The sequence below is a fragment of the Pocillopora verrucosa genome, chromosome 3 (assembly GCF_036669915.1).
Source record: "Pocillopora verrucosa isolate sample1 chromosome 3, ASM3666991v2, whole genome shotgun sequence".
Taxonomy (NCBI): Eukaryota; Metazoa; Cnidaria; class Anthozoa; order Scleractinia; family Pocilloporidae; genus Pocillopora; species Pocillopora verrucosa.
Window position 1 is genome coordinate 1,919,345 of NC_089314.1, and position 15,659 is coordinate 1,935,003.

At 37.7% G+C, this 15,659-nt stretch overlaps 1 protein-coding gene and 2 pseudogenes across 1 annotated transcript; 1 reads left to right on the forward strand and 2 right to left on the reverse strand.

The window, feature by feature from the left end:
- Window positions 1–2,579: 2,579 nt before the first annotated feature.
- On the reverse strand, window positions 2,580–4,050 carry LOC131781998 (contactin-associated protein-like 2; annotated as a pseudogene).
- Window positions 4,051–5,691: 1,641 nt separating this feature from the next.
- LOC131783607 (uncharacterized protein KIAA1958-like) lies at window positions 5,692–7,060 on the forward strand (annotated as a pseudogene).
- Window positions 7,061–10,055: 2,995 nt separating this feature from the next.
- On the reverse strand, window positions 10,056–13,923 carry LOC131792753 (contactin-associated protein-like 2). The gene is made up of 4 exons (XM_059110155.2): window positions 13,787–13,923; window positions 11,815–12,215; window positions 11,601–11,718; window positions 10,056–11,228 (listed from the first exon to the last, which is right to left on the reverse strand). Exons 2-4 carry the CDS (start codon window positions 12,157–12,159, stop codon window positions 10,603–10,605), a joined length of 1,089 nt encoding a protein of 362 aa, XP_058966138.2. The 5' UTR covers window positions 12,160–12,215; window positions 13,787–13,923; the 3' UTR covers window positions 10,056–10,602.
- Between the last annotated feature and the right edge of the window lie 1,736 nt (window positions 13,924–15,659).

The following is a 15,659-nucleotide window of genomic DNA, read 5'->3' on the forward strand; positions in this document are numbered from 1 at the left end:
AACAAGAAATGACATTCGTAATGTAGAATGTACAAATTCCCTTCGAGCATTGCAGCTCTGTGATCTGCACAGGGCGTGAGATACATACATTTTAACTACTGTGGCAGACAATAATTAACCAGAAAAGATAAAGGTTTGTTTAAATTCACTAGAAAATATTCACTAAAAAAGTTCACTTACTACTCTGTATTTGGGTAACATCATGCTGAGAACGAGAAGAGAAGTGAAAAGCTGGCTATTTTTAAGAAATGGCTCGCGTTTACCCCGAGACGACTCTGGCTTACGATGTGAAGTTCAGATGAATGAGCTTTTCGATATGTATAAGAAATCACTTGATCAAAAGCAGGCAAGTTTGTGACCTTCCCCAATGCGTTCAAAATTCACGAATATGCACATATTTTATTTGTGGAACACAGAAGGACATCATTTGTATTGTTTTTTAGAAGTTAGCATTCTAAATCTTTGAAATCCCGCTTAGCATGACGTCTTTAGGTGGCTGGAAACAGTTTTCCGAGACGCCTACGGAATATATATTCAATACGCCCAAAAGCCATCGTTCCCTCCTCGCAGTCAAACCAATTTAAACTCGTTGACCAAAGGATAAACGTTTGAAAAAGCGGGCGTTGCAGTTTGATCACTTTCCTAATGCTAATGTTATGGAAAATCCTGTTAAACAGTTTTAGTCGACGGTCTCAGTAAGTCCGTAAAAGTTGTTTACAACTTGAGGATTTTTCTTTCTTGAATCTTGCTGAATCCTAAATCTTGCTGTTTCAAAATCATGAGCTGTTAAGCTTGGTGTTGAGTTTTCAGCTTCTAAGTGAAACTACTTACAGAAGGAATTCTAAATTAAGTTTTACGGCGTATACATCAATAATTTTTCAACAGCATGTCGTATCTGGACAGTTCTTTCTTGCAAAGAATGAATTGAGCCAATTACAGCCACAACGAGATCTTTTTGGACGACTTTGATTAGAACAGAATGGAATTTTTTTTTTGAAACTAATGAAAAACAACATCGAACCCGTATATCGCCAATATAAACAAGAACGAATATTGCGTAAAACCTTGGTGAAACTTAATACACTAATGAAAGAATTTCCCAGTCGTCTAAGTCCATTTTACAAAATAACTTATCATTCATGTAAGCAAAACACGTTTTGTCTGAATTGACACGAATGGGGGTAAATTATATGTGGAAACTCCCACACTTAGCTGTAGAGTGTTAGTCAGGGATCTCCTTGTGTCTCTAACTCCTGAGTCTCTCAAGTTAGACCCCCCTTAAGTACTGTTTTTATGCAATACTCTTAGCTTTGGCTACTTGGAGAAGCTAGAATCCTGAGAAGTCTACATCAAAATGAATGATCACTACGATCAAGATCATTAAATTTGACTGCTGATAATATTTTGTCTGTACCAGCATTGTTCACGTATTGTACAAGCATTGTTCACGTATTGTACAAGTATTGTAACCTATACATTCAATAGCGCAAGCCTGCTTCATTTTGTTATTGTGCCAATAATGTTTTTGCACACAATGAAGCTTAGTGGAGGAAATCGCTCTTCATCATCCAAATTTAAAACTACCCTGTTAAGAATGTTGAAAATAAAAGAAAATTGGCTCAAAAAACTCAAGAGGCTTGAGTAGCTCGAGGCACTCTCGCGCATCTTTCTTACTCCCAGCGTTAAATAATTGACTGACTTGGTTTCTATTGACTTTTACAAAAGGGGTTTTCAAATTGATGTTTAAACGTCCAGTAGGTCCTAACAGTTTTGGTTTAGAGTATAACAACTTGACCGATAGACTCTGAAGAGGAAGCTCTCTCTCGAGCCTCTCTTTACATGGTAAAGAATCAGGTAAGCAAATGTGGTACAACCATAACATTCCTCTTTAGGATTCTGATACGTTATTCAGGAATCATTGGGGCTTATGTTAGCTTGTTATGCACGCAGACAGTTATATTATCAGTTACTTATTTGTTGTGGTCTGTATTATTTCATTTAATTTTTTTGATGGTGATAGTACCTCACCAACGGTTCAGTTAGAATAGGGCCTTCGAATTATTTGTTGACGCAGATTACCTGAGTTGCTTTCTTCAACCTAAGAGAATTTATATCAACGAGTGTCTCAGGCTTGCGGGAAAAATCTCAAGTATCGCATTTGTTGAAAAGTGGAATTGTCAGAATGTTTGGAGACTAACAAGGCAAACGCACGTAGTTTTTCAATCGTCATATACTGTAGAACAATATTGCACAAATCTGTAACTGATGATCGGGTTTTCTTTTCAATTCCACGGTATTTGGACGACATGTTTATCCTTTCACAAATGCTTTTCATACCGTGAATAATCTCTGTCTGAAAACTACAAGCAGCGAAAATGGGCCTTCGGCGCCTAAAATTACGCTTAATATGCTAAAACACATGCGCTATACCGCGTCAAAACCAAACATTTTTTAACCTTCCTACTGATATTTATCCATCCTGGAATTCCTTTCAAGCAGCAAGCTATCATAACAGATCACATTCTACTTTACAGCGCTATAACAGGCGAGTCTACAAATAGCGGGTGTACAGTAACGATCTATATGAATCCAAAACACTTGAACTTTCCAAGTGTGTGGTATCCCTGATCACTATTTGTCCAAACCTCAGTTGCTTCACGGGAAGCCTGGACTTGTTAGTAAGTAAACCACTGTCCTCTCGCCATTGTTGGTCAAGTTTGTCGCAGTTACATTCGTACTAAGGGTTTGCACATGTATGGTTCAAGCCGCATGCACATTTGTAGTCGATAGAATCCACTCCTACCCAGTACTTCATCTCCTCTCCATCACGTGACACCCAACAGCCGTAACCATTGCGAAAGAGCCTTGAGTGATAGCACTCCTACATTAAAAACTGCTCACAGTGAACAGATGAAGCTGTTCGACTAATTCCCTGGTACGTGACATTGCACGAATAACTGCCGGGGTCCTGAAATCCATCCACCAGCGTTCTGTTTTCACTGTCGTGACTAACAACTGTCACTCCAACACTGTCCTCGTTAGCCGTGTCACAGAAGTCTTTAAAAGGTTTCTCTCCACCTTCTCCATCGGGATCGATGACGTAAGAGCCACTTGGAGTCCTAGGGTAGGAGTGTTTGATATCACAGCAGGTTCGACTTCCTGAAAAACAAAAAGACACAGAAAAACGACTATTTCACAAAAGATTATCCCTGTTCTTACCGGAAAAGAGAAGTGATGACGTAAGAAGCCATTTGAGAGATTGTATACTTTCATATCTCAAAAATTTTATTTCCATGGAAAATGAAGAAAGAAAAACCGGCCGTGTAAGGTCGAACTTTCATTACCTTTCATATTGGAAAATTGTTGAAGGACACTATACACGTATACGGAAGCAGTTTCATAAAGTTTTCAATGACATTTAGTTATAATTAAAGACGACAGTATGACTTCTACTTTAGAGTTTGTACCTCTCAGTTCGAAAGCAAATTTAATACCTCCAGGTTTGCAGTGAGTTCCACTGAATCCAGGCTGACAATCACAATGATAGGAGTTCGTTTCATATTCAGAAACACAGACAGGCCACCGTTCTTACAAGGAGCGCTTTCACATGGAGACTAGAAACAAAGGAAACATTTCTTGAATCATTCAGTTTATATTTAAAGAAATACGAAGAGTGTTAAGCACCAAATATATGAAGAGATCTTACCAACGGACTGCAGTGATGGAAGGTAGCATTGCATGAACCTTTTCAGCCTCTCTGTACTTGTCTGTGGCCAATAACTCACACAGATAAAGACCTTTGGAGTCAGGATACACTGCTATGTTAAAAGAATAGCAAATTGGTTCACCAACACAAAGAAAAGTGCAGTCCAACTTATCTTCCACTATGGATGATGAAAGTTTCTCCGCCCATGAGAAGTAGAAAGGGTCGCACTTGAATTTACCAAACGAAGCGCGGTCTGTTGGATATCGATAGAGAGCGCTGTTTTGTGTGGCAAACAACAATCCTAACAAACAAGGAAAAACCAGCAAGAGTGGCAGAAGCAGCATGACAGTGGCCGATGAACTCTCACAACCGGAACGAGTTGCTGAATGATGCTGAAGACTTTACATTCAAATGAAAAATAGGTCCTTTATAATTGCCTGTCAGTAATTAAGAATTAATAGCCACATCTATGAGGCAGGTGCCATGGGTGGGATAAACTTCTACTATAGGGGAAGTAGAAGTGGAACAGTAAGTTTTAAAAAGTCATTCTATATAAAACTCTTCTTCTTAGCAAACCTGATACTATTTTTAGTTCTTTTACAAGAACTGCTTTCAAACTGTTTTTTTTTCTACTGATGAAATGATGTCTATTAATGCCCTCTATAGATATTCTATAAATAGTTTTAAATATTCATTTCAATATCTATTAACTCTGACCATGCTAATGATTTACTCAGTTTGAACTAATGTTTTTGTCAATTTTTGGTACTCTGCTCCCTATTCTACAACAAACTTGAAAATAAATTTCTATTTACTCCTCCACATGTCCCTGTTAGCAGGTTTTCTGTAAGAAGTTGTGTTTTGGCTCGCACTAGGATAATTATATATGAAATAAATTCACGCCATGAATTGGCACTAACTACAAGAAGCTAAAGTTGTTTTCTTCGTTTTAGACGGAGCGGCTGTTTACTTAATATCTTATTATTTTATCATGCCATGGCATTTTCTCTTAGAAAGCTTTTTGTGAAAGAAAAAATATTTCTTTTCTAATTTTTTCTATTTTTGGGCAAATATCAAATAAATCTTTCATTACCTTCCGCAGTTATTGTTTAACGGATGGATTCTCTGATCATAGGCAGATATTGGGCAGATTTCCTCTTAGTGACTTAAAAGGAGCTTATCTAATTAATAAATAATAATCATATTAAATTGGAACAAGTTCAGCAAAAAGAAATTAAAGTGTCATGTCTTGAAAATGTTAGGAAATCCTTTACGTGGATCGGAAAACGCGCGAGCCTCGATTATGTATTTTCTTTGCAAAAAGTGTCAGTCGTTTCTCCTTTGTTTATTAGCATTTTCAATTAAACAATAAACTGGTTTTAAATATAAACATTGCACAATTACTCATTTTATTACATCCATTTTGAAAACACTGGTGGTCCCTGTGATCTGATTGGCTCTAATTGGTGCGATTTATTCACGAATCGCACCATTTTTTGCTCTAAATCGCATCTTTTTTCCAGCCAATGAGGAAGTTACACTTAAAACAAAACAACCAATCAGATTTCAAGGCTTGTTTAGAGTAACCAATCAAATTGCAGGAAAATGAAAGACAAAGAGTATCATTTCGCAAATTTTGCAACTTTTGTTTCCATAACTCTTATTTTTCCCCCCCAAAAATGGATGAATTTAATTTTTTCCAGTTTTTGAATGATGACAATGAGATCCTTCAGGCTGAAGACCAACATTCCAGGGACTTTCCCACTTTTCGTGTACATTTTGGTGAATATTTTGACGATTTTCTACCCTCTCAAGCTCAAAATCCGCACAATCCCGAGTCCACCGAGTCAGCAACAAATGAAGAAAATAAAAAGCCACCACAAGAGTTAGATGTTTCAAGATTTCCTATCATTTCAAGCGATGAAATACAGGAGCTTAAGTCTGTCGCTTCGAATAAAAATACGTCCCGCTCCACAAAACAATGGATGAATGTTTTCAGAAGCTGGTGTCAATGCCACCATCTTGAATATGTCTCCATCGAAACAATGGCGCCTGAAAAACTTGACAAGGTCTTTAGTAAGTTTTACGCCGAGGTGAAAAAAAGGACGGAGATAACTACGAGCCAGAATCCCTTAGAATCATGCAAAGTGCCATTGAACGGTATCTAAAGGAGAAGAACTATCCATTGAGCATCGTGAGATCGAGAGAATTTCACTCCTCACAAGAAATCCTCAATGCGAAAGCAATTTCCCTACGTCAACAAGGAAAGGGAAAGAGACCCAACAAAGCTCAGCCAATCACACCTGAAGAAGAGTCAGCCCTGTGGGAAAAAGGTCAGTTGGGTGATTTTAATGGAAAGGTCTTGACCAATGTCAACTTCAAAAATTTGACAGAACAACTGGGATTTCGTGGTCGCCAAGAACACTACGATGCATACGTGGAAGACGTAATTATAAGACAGCGAGAAGATGGAACTGAAGTTGTTGAGTTCAGGGAAGGTCCCACTAAAACGCGGAGCGGTGGTCTCACCATCAGGCGAAGAACAACACCACAGGCAATGTTCAGCACCGATGGCGGAAAAAGCGATCCAGTGTGGCTATTCAAGCTTTGGTTGTCCAAGTGACCCGAAGGAATGAAGAACACAGGGCCACTCTATCTTAGCATCATAAATCGTCCTACATCAGCAGATGTTTGGTACACCAAAGTTCGAATGGGACAAAACACCATCGGCAATTTAATGAAATCCATGGCCTCCTGTCTCAGGACGAATAAGAAGCTGACGAACCACAGCATGAGGAAAACATCGGTATCAAAACTGAAGAAGTCTGGTCAACCGCGCAATGTTATCTGTGAAATAACAGGCCATGCACGTGAATCTTCGTTGGACGACTACAATGAAATAGACGAGAATCACAGGAAAGAACTGTCTCACATTATCAGTGGATATAAAGAAGTGTCAAACGAAAATCAAGCAAACGAAGTCTCACGCCAAAACACTGCAAATGAAGCCTCAAATCAAGAGATTGCAGTCCAACATAAACGAACACCTCTGGTTCCCATTTATCACGTCCAACAACAAGGCCAAATGCATCAGGCCATGGGCTCCAATCCTGGTTTTCAGCCGGCTGAATTTTCAGGATTTCCACCACGTTTTCCGTTGCAGTCTCAGTACCGCATGGAAGCCTTCAGTTGTGCTGCTCCCGTTCCATCGCAGAATTACACAGGCTGCACCTTCAATTTCTTCTCTAGAGACAGCCAGAATTCTCCACCCCAACCACAGAAGAAACGAAGAGCTTGCATCATTGAGTCAGACGACGAGGACTGAACTTTAACGCTTCACTATTTTTCTGAGTTATTGAGGACTTCTCGAATTTCTTGAATGAAAGTTGTCTTTCTTTTGATACGCTTGACTGAGTTTTTGACACATGACGTCAAAGTCTTTCTGTTTTGCATACAAAATGAGATGTAAAAGCGTTTCCGGTTCCGCTTTTTATTTAAAAACCGGCTCAGTACTGCATCAATAAAATATTCGAATTGAACAGGTCCTGTATTTGGGTGATTTCAAAATGGATGTAATAAAGTGGTAATTGAACCTCGTGTCGTGCAATTTTGGTCTGAAATCATACTTGTGATTTCAAATCGAACTCGCGCTGCGCGCTCGTTCGATTTTGAAATCACGCGTATGATTTCAGCCCAAATTGCACTCCAGTCAGTTCAATTACCATCATAAAATATTTCCTGTAAAAGTTTAAAAAAATATCCAAATAAGAAAAGTTATATTTGCGAAAGTTGTTTATTGAACATCATTTTACAGCATCAGCAAAAAATAACATATAAGAGAAATGGTCAGATTACTCGCTTAGGATAACTAAAGGTGCACTTTGAACAAAGCCTGCAAATTAGCGTTGAATTACACCTGTTTTGCGTGACTAGAATAAATACAAATAGTCTTCGACTTGTATCGGCCTGAGATACAAAAAAACCGTTCATTAGTGCACTATAATAACTACAAACAATACGTTGTCGTTAGGAAACACATTAGAAAGAACGACCAATGGGGATTTTGTCAGGGATAGCTATTTAGAACTGATAAGTAACTCATCTTAATCAACGAATAAAGAAAACTGGAACATTATTGACACTGAAATGAACGTTTTGCAGCCTTGTATTCCAGAGATGCTAGTGCGATAACAGGAACAAATAATTAATTCATTCCACTGTTATAACTGGTGCCAGCCACCTTAAGATATATAATCGAAAGGAGAAATTGCATAAACTTAAAACAAAAAAACATGTTTTCATCCGAACGCCTACGTAAATATCATCGCCAAAAAATGTATGGCTATTTGCCATAAAAAGTCTGTAGCCAAAACTTTACTTAGGAGGGCTGACTGTCTACCATCTTCACTCGATTCGAAGGCTAAGGAGAGGAAATATGTTTCCAATGTCCTAAAGGCAAATGGTTATACAAAAACTTTTCTCCGTAACTGCCAGAAACCAATAACAAATAGTAACGCTCTTGATGAAAGGGAACCAGCGACTGGTTTTGCTGTTATTCCTAATACATACAGGGTGTTACGGAACCCATCAAGAGAATTTTGAATAGCCACAACGTTAAAGTTGCTCAAAAACCTTTTCAGACTTTGGGGCATATTTTCGCCAAACCTAAGGATTCTGTCACGAAAGAACAATGAACCGACGCCATTTATTCTATTCCTTGCAATGACTGAGACAACGAAAACATCGGACAGACCAAACGTCAGTTTGGTACACGGCACCAAAAAGCGGCTTTCCTTTGCAAAAAGGAAAATTCAGCTTTATCGGAGCATACATGCCTAACTAACCATACAATTGGGTGGGATAATTCTAAAATTATCACCACTAATCGGCGTTACCACCAGCGCCTTTGTTTGGAGGCTTGGCATATAAACTCCGCCCACGCTCCTTTAAATCGTGACGATGGCGGTTTGCTTCCTGACGCCTATTTACACCTCGTCAGAAAAAAGGCCGCTATTAGTGATCATATAAAAGGACCTCTTGTTGCAGCGTTTAGATCACCCCTGATGAAGGCACTAGACAGGAGTGTCGAAACGTTGGGTCTATGAATTGTTACTTCTTCGGTTACATTCATTAAATCTGCAAACCAGAGTAGCATCAAACCATGTCTGAATGTATGGCTAATTCAACAGAATACTCTCATAAATCAATAGGTTTAGAAATTTTGCTCAAAAGTTTATTGCAAAGTGCTTTATTGAAACAAAACGTCGGCAGCTATATGCATAAATATATTTAAAAATGACATGTTCTTTGTTGCTTCGCTATCAATTAATATTCCAAATCCACTCTGATGGAAATTTGAATAATTTCTTATATACGGAGGTAATTTAGAGTTAAAAGACTTTTCAAAGTAAAGGTTAAAAGAGGGTCTCAATGAAGGGATAATTTTGATGTTGACAACTGATTTTTTTTCCAATTTTGACTATTGATGGTTAAATCTTGGGGCTAATGACGATTGACGATGTCAGTACCTTTGACAGCTGACGGTTATTACGAGTTTAAATCACTTTTAAACTAGCTTGTTGTTGATTTAGCACGAGTTATGAATTATGTTTACAGCTATTCAGTCTTTCTCTGACAAAGTAAACTTAATTTTAAAGACCTCTAATGATTAACTACTAAAGATATGTCCAGAGAAATGCATGCAGTAACGAAAATGGCGAAAATTCGTCAAAATTGACAGATTAGACCCACTTACCCACCCACCCACCCTACTGATTCTCTAATGAACCCTACTCCCCCCCTCCCATTGAACCCCCTAAACTTTACCGGAAATGATCAAAGAGTAAAACATATCGAAGAAACTTAAAGGGTATTTCAGAGCATCTGAAGAGTGAGCCAGTTTCACTCGAAGGATAAAATGATTGATTGCTTTTTCAGGCTCCATGGGTAGGGGGAGTGAAGGCGACAAAGAATATTAATATAATTTGACCTGAAGGTGACTGTAATGGTCACAGATCTTTAAATCCTTAACATAATACATAACATTTTGTTGTTTTGTGGTAGTAAGAATTCGCGAGGATATATTGAAATGCAGAAGGCGCCAACGAGAGGTCATCGAGCTCTGTCCAATAAAAGGTCTCAGCCAAATTATATAATCGCTTGCAAAATCCACAGAGAGGAAAATGAAAGGAAAACATACTTGGCTTTAGTACGAAATTGGGCCATTTTAACAAAGATGACTGTGTACTGTAGGCTTCAAATTCAAGTACTTGTACAAGACTTACAGTCACTTTCAGATTTAGCGTATTTTATGGGATTCAAATAGGAGTGAAAGTTTGCAACTATGAGGTCCTTTGGATCTTTTATTTAAGATTTTCTCGACAGAATAACTTCCAGCTTAGTCATCTCCACTTTTCTGTGGTAAACAAATCGTGTCATCATCAAATTACTTCATATATATATCGACGAATTGGAAGCATAGATTACTTTTGTAAAAACGATGGCAGGTTTCTTACCGCAGGCAACTGCTTTCACGTCTCTTGGAATTCTCAAACGCGGTAAAAGAGCAATGTTAATTAATCAAAACCAAATGAATTTTGATATACAAGTATCACTATAGCAAGTATTTAAAGTTAATGACCTGCACTTCAGTCTTAAATGGGTCCAAAGCACTTGAGCGGTCCAACACTCAGTATGACATTCGGTTACAATTTTGGGCAAATACTTTAAACTAAACATTATGAATTTCTCCATTTTTCTTACTACATTACAATCAAATTACCAATTCATTACATTTCTCTGAATTATCATGGACCTCCATTCTAATTCAGTTCTGCAAAGAGAGTACAGTGATCAAGCAATCTTTTTGATGTTCAACATATAGTCTTTGTGACTTCTCAGTAGATAAGTCCATAACACTCCAGTTTTCCAAGCGTGTGATATCCTTTTTCATCGCCATTGGGAAGGACACCGGTATCTCCAAACCTCATTTGAATCACGGGAAGCTTGGACTTGTTTGTTAGTAAACCGCTGTCCTCTCGCCATTTCCAATCGTTTTTATCGCAGTTGCAGCCGTAACTGGTGTCCGCGCACGTGTTGTTCCACCCACATGCACATTTGAATGGAGCAGAGTCGACTCCACCCCAGTACTTCATCTTCTCGTCATCACGTGATACCCACCAGCCGAACATGCCACCATTGTAAAGGAGCATTGAATGATAGCATTCGTATTTGATAAACTGCTCACAGTGAGCAGATGAAGCTGTTAAGCTTGCTAGCTGAATTAGACTGGCTTCATTATAAGTAACGTTGCGCGAATAACTACCACGAACATCAAATCCATCCACCAGCATTCTGCTTTCACTATCGTGACTGACAACTGTCACTCCTATCCCCCCCTTGTTAGTCATGTCACAGAAGACTTTAAAAGGTTTCTCTCCGCCCTCTCCATCAGGATCGATGACGTAAGAGTCACTCGGAGTCCTAGGGTAGAAGCGTTTGATGTCACTGCAGGTTCGATTTCCTGAAAAACATAAAGGCACAGAAAAACGACTATTTCCCAAATGATTATCCCTGTTCTCACCGAAAAAAAAATGATGATGTAAAAAGCCATTTGAGAGACTATATACTTCACTCTGAAAAGGTTTATTTCCATGGAAAATGAAGATAGAAAAAAACGGCCGACTTAGGTCAAACTTTTCCTTCCCTTTCATACTGGGAAAATGTTGGAGGACTCTATACATGTAGATGCAAGCAGTTGCTCAAAGTTTTCAATGATATTTAGAAATAATTCATTTATAGTGCATTTTAAAAAATGGAAATAAAGACGACAGCACGAATTCTACTTTAGAGTTTGTATCTCTCAGTTGAAAGGGAAAAAAAGTTAATCTCATACCTTCACGTTTACAGTGAGTTCCATCGAATCCAGGCTGACAATCACAGTGATAGGAGTTCTTTTCATATTTAGGAACACAGACACCACCGTTCTTGCAGGGAAAGCTTTCACATAGAGACTGAGAAGAAAACAAACATCTCAACTAAAAAAATTTATTCTGTATCCAAAAAAATTGAAATCTGGAAACTGCCAGATATGAATAAAGATGTCTTACCCGTGCTCTGTAATGATGGAAGGTTGCATTTGCATGAAACTTTTCAGTTTCTCTGTATTTGTCTGTGGCCAACAGCTCACACAGACAAACACCCTTGGAATCAGGATACGCAGCCATGTTGAACGAATAACAATTTGGTTCACGAACACAAAGAAAAGTGCAGTCCAACTGATCTTTCACCATGGACGATGAAAGTTTCTCTGCCCACAAGTAATAGAAGGGATCGCGCTCAAAGTTACCGAACGAAACAGTGCCTGTCGGATATCGGTACAGAGCGTTGTTTTGCATGGCACATATCAACTTCAACAAAGAAGGAAAAAACGACAAGAGAGGCAGGAGCTGCATGGTGATGGCCGGTGAACTGTCAACCTCTGAATAAGCTGCTTTAGGATACCGAAGAGCTTAAACATGAATGGAAAATATGGTAATTGCCTGTTTATACAAATCCACTCAAAGAGCAGGTGCAACTTGCGAGTTGAGATATGAAATGTTACGATAGTTAATAAAACAAATTTCTTCTTTTAGAAATCATAAAAGAGCATTTTTTTTGTCAGTAGATTGAAGTATCTTAAACCGATGGGTGAGAGAAAAAAGCGAGAAACAAAAGGTATGTCATAGTCGGGCGACTGTTAAATATATGCAATATGTTATACAGTTGTTAAACATAAAGTATCAGTTAATTAAACCATTCAATCTCAGACGCCGTTGTTCCGCTGTTTTTTACCTGTTTTATTTGATTAACTAATAGATAGTTTCCTATTTCATATGTCTCGCTCCACCAATAACCTTCTATTTATAGTTTATAACCCCTAACCGAATTTTGCGAACCTTTTCAGCGACTTTAGCCTTGTAATAGATATTTTATAGCCTTAATACTTAGAAGCATATTTAATACGTATGAATGAACACCATAACCTTATAAAAATACTGTTTTTTTGTAATTTCCTGCTTCCTGGGGCATTTCTGAGAAACTTCTACACACTCGTTTACAGTTGCAAGAAATGTTTGACTTCGTCTGAAGAAGCTAGGAAACCTCTCAATTGAAATGTGCAACGTGCGAGCCTTCATATCGTGTTTTAGTCAGTCTTTTCATTCCGTATGATAGCAGTTTCAATCAAAAACTGTAAATTTTTTAAACATCAACATTTATATAGATGTCTCCTTTTCTGATAGGCAGATTATTTAATTTATGAGTTTGAAAATATTTATATGACAAAATTCATGTCACTTGCAAAGAATGGTCTGTGCTAAAGTGAAATACTCCTCGAGCACTTCTTGCAAAAGCGGAGTTTAATAATGTCTGTTATACAGGTATCTAAGACTCATACTTCGACTTATTCCGTACCTGTGACGCAGATAATTACCATTAGTGCGAAACTTCCCTCACAATTGTTATCTTAGCGAAACGCGTGCGATGAATGTTTATCACCACTAATAGTGTAGCCCTCTCACAGAATGCAATTTAAAACCAACACGAACGTAAGTAGGAGAGATTTAACATAATTGTAGTGTCTTGTATCAAATTCCATTTAATTAATTGTCGTTATGATTTGCCAAAGAAAGACAGAACGAATTTTAGTTTCGGATAATTTATAGCTTTTCTCTGATTCTTGGCTGTTATTTTACTAGCCAGGTACATAATTTCATAAGCAGCCATTTTTTTAAAGCGGAGCCTCATTTTATTAATATGTTTATGACCTTCCGCTTAATGCTGTAACTAAATACATTTCCGTGTGCTATTAGCGGATAAGGGACATTTATGTATGAATAACGGTATATAATATGAAAATGGAAGCGATCCTCGCAGCTATAAACACAACTTAAGCAATAATAAAATCCGTACATGCCTGAATTTTTTTCAGGCCTTATCTTCACTACTGCTTAAGAAGTGTTCATAACTGCGAGGATCGCTTCCATTCTTCAAACGCAGTTCATATATATGATTTTCATATATTTATAGCCATTTACTCACCACTTCACAGGTTTATTTGGAACCATCATAATGACCAGCTCCCAATTGGCTTGTTAGCTCAGTTGGTAAAGCGCTGCACCGGTAGCGTAGAGGTTGTGGTTTCAATTCTTCAACCTCAGTTCACATATACGATTTTCATAAATTGACAGTCAAATATATAATATCTTGTGAATAATTAATAATATGCCTTTTCATAAAAACTGTCACCATGGTAGTTGAGAGTAGAAGGGGAAGGGGAGTTGAGACTCATTTGGGACGTTTAGCCGATGCTTTGAGAGGATCACTATTTTTTTCTTTGAGAAATTGTTAGTTTATCTTTCTTTCTTTCTTTCTTTCTTTCTTTCTTTCTTTTTATTTTATTTTTATTTTTTTTTTTTGGGGGGGGGGGGTACTTCTGTTCAGGTGATAAAATCTGCCGTCACAAGTGGCATGAAGTGAAGCATTGCTTCAAAAACAAAAATTCAAAAAAAATGTTTGTATGTCCACTACACCGCCCGGATTCCACAATGGGTATCAATGCCTATTGTTACGAGAAAATTTACTGATTTTCCCGTGTGTGTTATTCGGTACATATTTATTCGTAAACTTTCACATTTAACCATTTCAAGTTCTTTCATTTTAAAAAATAAAAAAATGCATAAAAACCACAATGGCTTTTAGAATGGATTTTGTTGATTACTCACTTTTACTATGCACCTGCTTGTCGGCACTTTTGTCATTTATTACATGGTTTTTTTTAGGTAAATATAAGTGTTAATGGTCTTTCTGGAAACATTTGTTTTCATGGTAGATAGCAGCTGAGTTTATACGCGTAAATTTAATTTCTTTTCATGCGATAGTTTCCAAACCAACCTCGCATAAATAAGCAGAAACTTTTAATTACTTTTCCGTTTTTATTTCCTAAGCTGCGCTACTGCAATTAAGATAGGTATTGTTTTCTATATCAGAGCTGTAAATTCGCACCTAAGTTCCCTACGTTAATGGCCTAAAGTTTATTGCATCCGTCTTTTTAATTTTGAGATTCTTTCCGTCGTAGAAACAGATGGAATATTTAAGTAGTTTTCGTTTAACTTCAAAGAGACTTTTTCCGCTCCTTTGACGGTCCTTATTCAAATATTCCGATTTGTGTAACAATAGCACTTCACACCAGTTACTTCTTAAGCAAGTACCTTGTACAGTTTTGATGATTACAAACTAGAGTATGCTAGAGGTCATGTCGCTTGTTGACCAGACCTAGAATAAAAGTACTGTGGAACCAAAGATTGTCTTATCCTTGACGTCCGTATAAGCTCGCTCGAAGCAGATCTCCGTGTACCAGGAAATCGGTAAGACGAGTTTCCGTTCTCGCTGCCAAGTCGTCTCTACAGAGTTATTTCCCCCAGTTGTTATTGTGCCGTCCGCGAAGATTCAGTTTTCCAGTTTGGGCGCGAAAACCTATCGTCACACTATTCTCCGCAGAAAGGCTTATGTTTGAAGATTTCTATTCATGTGTTAAATAACACTCCTGTGTCTGCTACACTCTTAAGAGGCTGTCTCTCTTATTTCCACCCGGTCAATTTTGCATCAAAAATAATTTTACCTGAAACTCTGTCAACAGAAAGACTTTACCTAGGAAAGAACTAAATTAGATTTGGTTTGATTTGAAATAATTTTCTGACCGCATTAGGGGCCACAATTATTTCCCAGTCCGTAGGGACCGTCGCAACGTCTCGAAAATTGAAAAATAGGCATATTTTGTAACATTGTAAAATATTTGATTCGCATAGTTAAGCCACAGAATTTATATCAGATTGCTTATAAACCTTTCTAGTTTGCCAAGAAAGTTAGAATTTTCCCTTTCAATATATTTGAAAAGGCGAATTTTAGCATATTC

Excerpts from the sequence above, each read along its gene's own strand:
- LOC131792753 (XM_059110155.2), bottom strand. The coding sequence starts at position 12,159 with ATGCAGCTCCTGCCTCTCTTGTCGTTTTTTCCTTCTTTGTTGAAGTTG. Across the intron at positions 11,719-11,814 it reads TCCATCATTACAGAGCACGG|TCTCTATGTGAAAGCTTTCC; the intron begins GTAAGACATCTT and ends TTTTCTTCTCAG. Across the intron at positions 11,229-11,600 it reads AACTCACTGTAAACGTGAAG|GAAATCGAACCTGCAGTGAC; the intron begins GTATGAGATTAA and ends TATGTTTTTCAG.